At 46.4% G+C, this 11071-nt stretch overlaps 2 protein-coding genes across 4 annotated transcripts; one reads left to right on the top strand and one right to left on the bottom strand.

Annotated features, from left to right (window-relative positions):
* Positions 1-235: 235 nt before the first annotated feature.
* On the bottom strand, positions 236-8143 carry LOC121270205 (gastrula zinc finger protein XlCGF71.1-like). Of its 3 annotated transcripts, none has more exons than XM_041175517.1 (2): positions 8067-8143; positions 236-1726 (listed from the first exon to the last, which is right to left on the bottom strand). In XM_041175517.1, exon 2 carries the CDS (start codon positions 1378-1380, stop codon positions 562-564), a length of 819 nt encoding a protein of 272 aa, XP_041031451.1. In that variant the 5' UTR covers positions 1381-1726; positions 8067-8143; the 3' UTR covers positions 236-561. The 3 variants fall into 3 exon arrangements, with proteins under 3 accessions (XP_041031451.1, XP_041031453.1, XP_041031452.1); XM_041175519.1 differs by lacking the exon at positions 8067-8143 and adding an exon at positions 6722-6783; XM_041175518.1 differs by lacking the exon at positions 8067-8143 and adding an exon at positions 6641-6764.
* Positions 8144-9161: 1018 nt separating this feature from the next.
* LOC121270206 (gastrula zinc finger protein XlCGF8.2DB-like) lies at positions 9162-10613 on the top strand. Its single transcript, XM_041175520.1, has one exon. The coding sequence runs from the start codon at positions 9507-9509 to the stop codon at positions 10179-10181; it is 675 nt and encodes a 224-aa protein (XP_041031454.1). The 5' UTR covers positions 9162-9506; the 3' UTR covers positions 10182-10613.
* Positions 10614-11071: the final 458 nt, after the last annotated feature.

Consider the following 11071-nt stretch of genomic DNA (forward strand, 5'->3'; position numbering starts at 1 on the left):
GGGATGAATGGGTTCTCCTATGAGGAAAGGTTGGACATGTTGGGCCTGTATCAAAGAATGAGAGGTGATCTTATTGAAACATATTATATGCTGAGGGGTCTTGACAGTGTGAATGCTGAAAGGATGTTTCTGAGAGAGACTAGAACCAGGGGACACAGTTTAAAAATAAGGAGTCTCCCATTTATCGAGCCGGAGATGAGGAGAACATTTTTTCTCTCAGAGTGTGTTGGTCTGGGCAATTCTCTTCCTCAGAGCAGCGGAGGCTGGGTCATTGAATGTTTTTAACACTGAATTAGATAAGATTCTTGATTGATAAGGGAGTTATAGGGATGGTATAGTAGAGCTGAGACCACAATCAAATCAGCCATGATCTTATCAATTAGCGGAGCAGCCTTGAAGGAGTGAATGGCCGACTCTTAATTCCTATGTTCACATAATTATCACAGCCATTTTCAGACTGGAAACTTAAACCTGCCGTTTCGCTTTTTTACAGTTTTACAGATCACAGTTTTACACCAATCTCTGATTTGACAGCACGTTTCCAGCAGTCACCATTGTTCTTCATGACTCTAAACACAGTTGTAAAGGAGCCTTCTGTTCCATGTCCAGGAGCTCTGAACCAGGGAAACAGGTGGGATGAATCAGTGAATCTTTTCCCACACTCGAAGCAGGTGAGTGGTCTCTCCCCTGTGTGAACTCGCTGGTGTTACAGCAGGGTGAATGCCCAAGAGAATCCTTCCCCCACATGGAGCAGATGAACGGCTCCACTCCAGTGTGAGTGCACTGGTGTCTCAGAATACTAGTGCTGCTTTTATAGATTACCCCGCAATCAGAATATTTCAATGTTCTCAAGTCAGTGTGAACTTGCTGGTGTCTCAAGAGGTTGGATGAATGAGTGAATCCCTTCCCACACTCGGAGCAGACGAACGGTCTCTCTCCAGTGTGAACTCGCTGGTGTACAGTGAGTTGAGATGATCGCCTGAACCCAGCCCCACAGTGAGAGCACCTGAACGGCCTCTCGTCAGTGTGAACTTGCTGATGGCGCATCAGTGCCCTGGAGCTTTTATACCATTTTTCACAGTCTGGACATTTAAATGGTTTCTCATCAGTGTGAACTCGCTGGTGTTTCAGCAGAGTGGATATATCAGAGAATCCCTTCCCACACTCTGAACACGTGAAAGGCTTCTCCCTGGTATGAATGCGTCGATGAATATCTAATTCAGATGGGTAATTGAATTCCTTCCCACAATCCTGATATTTCCACGGTCTCTCTGTGACGCCAAACCCAATGTGACTGCATCGATGGTATTCCAGATGGGATGGATAATCGAATCCCTTCCCACAGTCCCCACATTTCCATGGTTTCTCCACGGTGTTCATGTCTTTGTTTTTCCAGGTTGGACAATCTGTTGAAGCCTTGTGCACACACAGAACACGTGTACAGTCTCTCCCCACTGTGAATGGTGCAATGTATTTTTAGGCTGTGTAACTGGTCAAAACTCTTTCCACAGTCAATTCACTGGAATACTCTCACTCGGGTGTGTGTGTCTTGGTGCTTTTCTAGTCACACTGATGTTTGAAATTTTTTTCCGCAGACAGAACAGGCAAGCTTTTCTCTGTGCACATTCAACAGCCGATGATATAGATCCAGGTGAATCAAGTGACTCTGTTAAATCTTGATGTGATGATTTTTATTTCTGTCTGCCAATCTTCAGCTTCCAATATCCTGCAAAAAGAGTTAACAAAAGTCATCATGTCAGTCCAGGATAGAAATTCAGAACAGACAATTCTACTTTCTATGGAACATGTTTTCCCTGCAAGTTGTAAATTCCCAACCTACACACCACCCCACCTCTCTCCAGTGTAAATTCCAGTTAAGTTTCTGTCCTCCACTCCCAGCTTTCACCCTCCCTCTCCTCTGGTTGGGTTCAGTTCTCCAGCTCCCAGGTGCAAACTGAGAATAAAATTGATGAGTCAATCATTTTCTCTCCTGGTCACTGGGACCCTGAAGCCCTACCCATTCGATGACAAATCCTCTCACCACCCACCAAGATGGCCACACATGCACCCTGCTGTCTGGACTAGCCACATAAATACAGTGGCTACAAGAGCAGGTCAGAGGCTAGGAATCATGCCATGAATAACCCACTTCCTGACTCCTGAAAGCCTGTCCACCACCTACAAGGCACAAGTCAGGAGGGTGATGGAATACTCCCCACTTGCCTGGATGAGCTCCCACAACACTCAAGAAGCTTGACACCATTCAGGGAAAAGCACCACATCCACAAACATTCATTCCCTCCACCACTGACGCACAGTAGCAGTAGTGTGTACCATCTACAAGATGCACTGCAGAAATTCACCAAGGCTCCTTAGACAATACCTTCCAAGCCCACAAACAAACACCGAGAAGGACAAGGGCAGCAGATAGATGGGAACGCCACCAACTGGAGGCTCCCATCCAAGTAACTAACCACCCTGACTTGTAAATACATCACCATTCCTTCACCGTCGCTGGGTCAAAATCTTGGAACTCTCTCCCTAACAGTACTGTGGGTGTACCTACACCACATGGACTGCAGCAGTTCAAGAAGGCAGCTCACCACCACCTTTTCAAGGGCAACTAGGGATGGGCAATAAATGCTGACCCAGCCAGCGAAGCCACATCTCGTGAATTAATTTTTAAAAATGGCCAGCCTTCCTCACTCAAATAGCAACTGGTAATCTGGGTATCAGAGTAACCTGGCCCTGTCACTGGAAAGGGAGCCTCCCTCCCTGATCTGCCCTGATTCCCTCTTCCTTTGGCAGTTCCTCTGGATCAAAGATGACTTGTTTCCACTCTGTTTCGATGGGTTCTGAGATGGCTGATAAGTCCAATGTGTGATCTGTAGACTCTGTCACATGCGGGGTTGAAGGGTTGGGTAAATGGGTTTTTTGGAGGTTTGTGTGTTCCCTGAGACACCTCAACTTCACCTCTGCGTGTTCCCGACAAAGTCCCAGTCATGTGCCTTTGCGAATGACCCTTCTCCATTTCGAATGGTGACAATCCAGGGTCTTCCATAAGTTGGTGGGGACAACTGATCTCATCAGGAGGTGCTTTGAGGAGATCTCTGAAGTGTTTCCACTGACCTCCTGAGCGTCTGTGACTGAGTTCCAAGTAGAGCAGTTGATTCGGGTGTCTGGTGTCAGACATACGAACAACATGTCCTGCCCAGCAGAGCTGGTTTTGAGTGATCAGCCCCTTAATGCTGGGCGAGTTGGCTTGGGAGAAGATGCTGCTATTGGACTGCCCTCAATGCCACTGGATTTGGAGGATCTTGCGAATGCACTGCTAGTGGTATTCCCCAGTGCTTTGAGGCGCCTGCTCTAGGTTGACCAAGTCTCTGAAGCCTTTAGGAGCACAGGGATCTCTGCTGTCCGGTGAACCAGGACCTGGGTCTTGGGTTTGACATTCTGGTCCTCAAATAGTTTGTTCATCATTCTGCTGAAGGCTGAGCTGGCACATTGGAGGCGATGATGAATTTTGTTGTCTATGTCAGCCTTCAGCGAGAGGAAGCTCCCAAGATAAAGAAAATGATACATATTTTGCAGGATTTCACTGTTGCTCTTATTCGATGGGAAGGGGGCAGGGGAAATATGTGGTAAAACCCACAAGATAAATAACAAATGGTGGGTAAAAAGTGTACGGGAGATCCAACAACTCACGGAAATCAACAACATGCATGGTTTCTTCAGCGCTGTCAAGGCAATCTATGACTCAAGCACTCTGCGGCCCAACCCACTGAGAGCCAAGATGGAGGGGAGCTCATCAAGGACAGGGAGGTGGTCAGTGCTCACTGGGGAGAATTCTGAAGAACTCGTCAACCGAGACTCTGTCTTCCACTTGAATGTCTTCAACTCCATTCCTCAATACCCTGCCAGGCTACCACAGTCGGGAGCGAGAGTGAAAAACCCATTCAACAGCTGAAAAACAACACAGCCTCTGGAGCAGATGGAATCCCTGCTGAAATTCTGAAACACGGCGGAGTTACACTCCTGGCCCAGCCGCACAACCTCATATTCCTCATTGGGATGAGGGATGCATGTTGCAGGATCTCTGGGACAAATCCCAAGATATTCTAAAAGTATATCAATGGGAAGAGGATAACCAGGGAAAGTGTAGGGCCCATAAGGGACTAAGGGGGCAATCTATGGGTGGAGCCAGAGGACACGGGTGGAGTGCTGAATGAATTCTTCACATCTGTCTTCACCCAAGAGAATGAGGATGAAAGTATCAAACTCGGGGAGAGAGACTGCGAGGTTCTTAAGCAAATTGATAGAGGGACTGACAAGGTGTTGAAAGTGTTGGCAGGCTTAAAAGTGGACAAGTCTCCAGGTCCAGATGATTTGTGTCCCAGCCTGCTGAGGGAGGCAAGGGAGGAGATTGCAGGGGCTCTGACCCAAATTTTTAATTCCTCTCTGGCCACAGGGGAGGTGCCAGAGGACTGCAGAACAGCTAATGTGGTTTTGCTATTTAAGAAGGGTTGTAGAGATAAGCCAGGGAACTTCAGGCCAGTGAGTCTCATGTCAGTGGTAGGGAAACTATTGGATAAAATTCTGAAGGAGAGAATCCATCTTCACTTGGAGAGGCAAGGTTTGATCAGGGATAGTCAGCATGGCTTTGTCAAAGGGATTTTTGCCTAACAAATTTGATTGAATTTTTTGAGGAGGTGACCAGGTGTGTAGATGAGGGTAGTGCAGCTAATGTAGTTTATATGGATTTTAGCAAAGCCTTTGACAAGGTCCCACATGGGAGACTTATAAAGAAGGCAAATGCACATGGGATACAGGATAATTTGATAAGGTGGATTCAAAATTGGTTTAGTTGTAGGAGACAGAGGGTGATGACAGAAGGATGCTTTAGTAACTGAAAGCCAGTATCCAGTGGCGTACCAGAGGGATCTGTGCTGGGTTCCCTATTATTCATCATTTATATAGATGACTATGTGGGGGGTAGGATTAGTAAATTTGCTGGGTGGTTAACAGTGAGGTTGGGTGTCTTGGGCAACAGGAATATATAGACAGGAAGGTCAAATGGGCAGATAAGTGGCAGATGGAACTTAATTCTGAAAAGTGTGAGGTGATACACTTTGGAAGGAGTAATTTGATAAGGAAGTATTCAATGAACGGCATGGCACTAGGAAGTTCTGAGGAACAAAGGGACCTTGGCATGCGTGTCCATAGATCTCTGAAGGCAAAGGGGCATGTTAGTAGGGTGGTGAAAAAGGCATATGGAACACTTGCCTTTATCAATCGAGGCATAGATTACAAAAGTAGGGAGGTCATGCTGGAATTGTATAGAACCTTGGTGAGGCTACAGCTGGAGTACTGTGTGCAGTTCGGGTCGCCACATTATAGGAAGGATGTGATTTCACTGGAGGGGTTGCAGAGGAGATTCACCAGGATGTTGCCTGGGGTGAAACATTTAAGTTGTAAAGAGAGGTTGGATAGACTTGGGTTGTTTTCGTTGGAGCAGAGAAGACTGAGGGGCGACCTGATATAGGTGTACAAGATTATGAGGGGCATGGTCAGGGTGGAAAGGGAGCAGCTGTTCCCCTTAGTTGAAGGGTCAGTCACAAGGGGGGATAAGTTCAAGGTGAGGGGCAGGAGATTTAGGGGGTATGTGAAGAAAAACTTTTTTACTCAGACGGTGGTGACGGTCTAGAATGTGCTGCCTGGGAGGGTGGTGGAGGTGGGTTGCTTCGCATCCTTTAGGGGACTAGATAGAGTGGACAGGATAAAATTGTTTCCCTTGGTGGAGAATTCTAGAACTAGGGGACATAGATTCAAGATAAGTGGCAGAATGTGCAGGGGGAATATGAGGAAGAACTTTTTTACACAGAGGGTAGTGGGTGTCTGGAATTCGCTGCCCAAGTTGGTGGTAGAGGCAGAAACTCTAAACTTTTTTAAAAAGTACCTGGATCTGCACCTTAAGTGCTGTAAGCTGCAGGGCTATGGGCCAGGTGCAGGAAGGTGGGATTAGAAAGAGCACCTGGGTGTCCTTGGGCTGCCATGGACAAGATGGGCTGAATGGCCTCCTTCTGAGCTGTAACTTTTCTATGGTTTCTAAGTCCCTGGATGAGCACTTGGCACGTCATAACTTTCAAGGCTATGGGCCAAGTGCTAGTAAATGGGATTAGGTAGGTAGGTCAGGTGTTTCTCATGTGTTGGTGCAGGCTCGATGGGCCTCTTCCGCACTATGTGATTCTCTGATTGTGGCTCCATTCAAGAGGGGAGATAAGTCCGAATGTGGAAATTACAGAGTCTTCCTGCTGCCTGAAAATCAATGCAATATCCTCCTCAATCACCTTTTCTTAGTGGCCAAAGAGCTCCTTCCAGAGTCACAGTGCGGGTTTCCTCATTGAAAGGCACCGCAGACACGATCTTCACTGTGCGGCAAACCCAAGAAAATTCCAAGAAACAGCACCAACCTCTATGCTTGGCCTTTTTCAACCTTACATAAGCCTTTTACACTGTCAAACATGAAGTTTTATGCAGTATCCGCCACCAATTTGCCTGCCCTCAGAAATTTGTCACCATCCTCTGCCTACTCCATGATGACACGAAAGCCGTGAAACTCATCAACGAAACTACCACAGACCCTATCTCAGTGAAGACTGTGATCAGGCAAGGCTGCATCATTGCACCAATCCTCTTCTCTACTTTCTTCTCTGCATCTCACCTCGAGTAAATTACCCACTGGCGTGGAGGTAATCGAGAAAACAGACAGGAAACCTGCACCACCTTCAAAACAGAACCAGAATCAGTCTAACCTCAGACATGGAGCTCCAGTATGTAGATCCTTGATGTTAAATCCATTTATTTGCCTTGATACACTTGCCTCAGAAATGTCCAGCAACATAAGTAATTTTAAAATTTCAATTGATGAAATCTCAACAGAATTCCAGATTTCCACTATATTTTCTGTGAAGTGATTTCTGACATTGGTCTCCTCTACATTGGAGAGACCAAATGTAAACTGGGCGACCACTTTGCAGAACACCTGCGGTCTGTCCACAAGAATGACCCAAACCTCCCTGTCGCTTGCCATTTCGACATTCCACCCTGCTCTCTTGCCCACATGTCTGTCCTTGGCTTGCTGCATTGTTCCAGTGAAGCCCAACGCAAACTGGAGGAACAACACCTCATTTTCCGACTAGGCACTTTACAGCCTTCCGGACTGAATATTGAATTCAACAACTTTAGATCCTGAACTCCCTCCTCCATCCCCAACCCCTTTCTGTTTCTTCCCCCTTCCTTTTGTTATTTTCCAATAAATTCTTTTTGCCACCTATTTCCATTATTTTTAAATATTTTTAAATCTTTAATGGTCCCCCCACCCCCACTAGAGCTATATCTTGAGTGCCCTACCATCCATTCTTAATTAGGACATTCGTTTAGATATATATCACCAACTTCAACACCTGTGTTCTTTTGTACTGTTGTCTGTGACATCTTTTGATGATCTACTTCTATCACTGCTTGTTTGTCCCTACAACCACACCACCCCCTTCCACTTCTCTCCCCCCAGCCAACCCACCACCCCCCCACACACACACCTTAAACCAGCTTATATTTCACCCCTTTCCTATTTCTACTTAGTTCTGTCGAAGGGTCATGAGGACTCGAAACGTCAACTCTTTTCTTCTCCACCGATGCTGCCAGACCTGCTGAGTTTTTCCAGGTAATTCTGTTTTTGTTTTGTTCCTGAACAACCACGTCTCAGTTACACAAATAAATATCACTGATTTGTACATTTAAATGGTAACAATTATTATGTTCTTAATTAAGTTGTGCAACAAAATTTCAAAGAAACATAATAATTTTAGTAAAATACGGTGGATGCTGGAAATCTGAAATAAAAACAGAAAGTTCTGGAAATCCTCAGCAGGTTTGGCAGCTTCTGTGAAGAGAGAGAAACAGATTTAACATTTCCAATCCAATATGATTCTTCTTCAGAACTGAGTATTTCCAGCATTCTGATTTCATTTTAAACACATAATTGATGTAAACTTTATTGTCCTTACAGGTATCTGGATGTAAATCTGATTTCAGACCTTCCTCTGAACAGTTTTCAAACTGACTCCAGCTCATTGTCCAGCCCTTCACTAAAGACCCGGATGGAAAACCCTCAGCACAAGATGGCGGCGGCCGGTTGCCCGGGTAACCCGGGCCTGTCGCCGGGGAGGAAGCCCCGCCCTCATTCACCCCTTCCCTTACCAAGATGGCCGCCCATGCGCCCCACTCCCTGAACAAGACCCGCTTTCCTCTCCCAAGATGGCGACGGCCGATGAGCCCGCTCCCAGTGCGCAGGTGCAGTGTGGGTGCGCTCTGAGCATGCTCAGTGTCAGTCATGGTGACAGAGTGAGGAGGAGCGGACGGTTCGGGAGGCGGGAGGAGATTGTGAGCACAGGGTAGGAATGGAAACCGCGGCTGGACTGGGAACTGGAGCAACTTCTGGGGTAGGCCCCAGGCCCCGTGTTTACCCCGCGGTGACAGGCCCGGGGGGAGGGAGCGATGGAGCCGGCGGCTGGACGGGGAGGGTTTGGAAACACTTTGTGGATCCGCAAACCCTGAGGAATAATTGTCAGCTCCTGGTTTGCAGCTGCGGGGCTTCTCCCTCCCGGGAACAGGCCCAGGTTAACGGCCGCCATCCTGGGTCAGCGAGTGGAGGATGGTTCACATCAGAGGATGGGGGAGGGGGGACAATAAATAAGAGGTTACACTTTGGGCTCAAATCAATGAGGAATCTGATCTGTGGGAAGGAAGGAAACCCTGGGAGGTGGGCGGGGAGGATTCAGAAACACCCGCTGGAGGCCCCAAACTCCCAATAAGACTCATTGATTTTATTGTCAGTCTGCAGACAGGAGCTGGAGAACTGAACCCAGGCAGAGGAAAGGGAGGGAGAGAGAAAACTGGGAGTGGAGGAAAGTAATGGTGCAGATGGTGAGATGGGTTTGGATTTCACCCCAGGGAGGAGGGAGAGTGTGTGGGACGGGGATTTACAGCTTTTGTGGAACAAGAGATTTTAAAATGTATTTTTTAGAAACGAGAACTCTCTGTTCCCAATGTCTCCCCTGTACTGACAGTGATAGCATTTGTGATCTCTTTTTACAGATATTAAGAAGGAGGATCTGCAGAAGCTCAGACGAAACTTCACGTAAAGATCTGGTTGAGTCATTTGATTCATCAAGGCCTGAATATCATTAGCCTTTGAATGCAGAAGGAGAAATGATTCTCTGTTCTGTCTGAGAGAATTGATTTCAAACAGCAGTGTGACTGGAAAATCACCAAGAGACACAGACCGAGAGATTATGTTCCAGTGAACTGACTGAGCTTTAACCAGTTACACAGTCTTAGAAAAACATCACCCCTTTCACAGCAGGAAGAAACTGTATACACGTTTTGTGTGAGGATCAGGCTTCAACTGATCATCCAACCTGGACAGACACAAGGACACTGGCACAATGGAGAAACCATGGAAATGTGAGGACTGTGGAAAGGGATTCAATTATCCATCCCTGCTGGAAAACCATCGACGTGGTCACACTGGGGAGAAGCCATTCATCTGTTCCATGTGTGGGAAGGGATTTACTCAGACAACTAATCTCATGTCACACCAGCGAGCTCACACTGAGGAGAGGCCATTCAGCTGCACTTCCTGTGGAAAGAGCTTCAGGTCTTCATCCAGCCTGATTGCACACCAGCGTGTTCACACTGGGGAGTGGCCATTCACCTGCTCCACATGTGGGAAGGGATTCACAATGTCATCCAACCTGGTGACTCACCAGCGAATTCACTCTGAGGAGAAGCTGTTCAGCTGCACTTCCTGTGGAAAGAGTTTCAGGCAGTCAGGCCATCTCATTGTACATCAGCGAGTTCACACTGGGGAAAAGCCATTCAGCTGCACTGACTGTGGAAAGCATTTTAGACAGTCGAACGATCTCATTTCACACCAGCGAGTTCACACTGGGGAGAAACCGTTTACCTGTTTAATGTGTGGGAAGAGATTTACCACATCCTCCAACCTGCTGATACACCAACACACTCACACTGGAGAGAAGCCTTTCACTTGTTCCCTGTGTGGAAAGGCATTTGCTCAGTCACGAGACCTGCTGAGACATCAGCAAATTCACAAGTGAATGCAGGGTTTGGATTCTGTTGTTATGTTGCTGTTAATCACGTCAAGGATTGATAGTCTGACAATATTATGTTTGTTTCTGCTGATGTTAACAATCCCTATAACTGGATGGAGTTTAACATCCTGGATTTGCCACTGATTTTTGGGGCTGCAGTATCCCTTTTTAAAAGCACCATCTGCGATCTCTCCCCTTAATACAAGAGCTCTCTACAGGAACCTTTTTTTTAAAATATAAAATGAACTTTTACTTCATCCTAAATTGATCTTTGCAAATCTACATTTGGTGTATGTAAGGTGATAGACTCATAGACGTCCACAGCACAGAAGGAGGCCATTTGGTCCATCGTGTCCACGCCGCTAAACAAAGATCAGACTGCACCAGTCCCTTTTTTCCAGCACTTGGCCCATAGCCCTGGAGGCTATGGCAACACAAGTGAATATCTAAATAATTCTTTAATGTTACGAGAGTTTCTGACTCAACCATCCTTTTAGGCAGTGAGTTCCAGACTCCCACCACCCTCTGGGTGAAAAAAATTCTCCTCAACTCCCCTGTTAGGTTCTATCTCCAATTAACATCTTCAGTTAGAAAAGGCTATTTAAGCCTTACTAACTTGCACACTTTTCATAGAGGCAGCTTCATTATGAAATCAAATGAAACAAAATAGTTTCATCATGAAACAGAATAGTGAAATATTTTACAGGGACATCAATAAAAGTTTCATCAATCAGCATTGATATTGGTGAAGCTTTGAAGTTGTTGATTTTAATCATTTACCAGATTGATTCCTGGGATGGGAGGATTATGATATGAGGAGAGATTGGGTCGACTAGGCCTGTATTCACCGGAGTTTGGAAAAATGAGAGGGAACTCATTGAAACATATAAAATTCT

This window comes from Carcharodon carcharias, chromosome 27 (genome assembly GCF_017639515.1).
Source record: "Carcharodon carcharias isolate sCarCar2 chromosome 27, sCarCar2.pri, whole genome shotgun sequence".
Classification (NCBI taxonomy): domain Eukaryota; kingdom Metazoa; phylum Chordata; class Chondrichthyes; order Lamniformes; family Lamnidae; genus Carcharodon; species Carcharodon carcharias.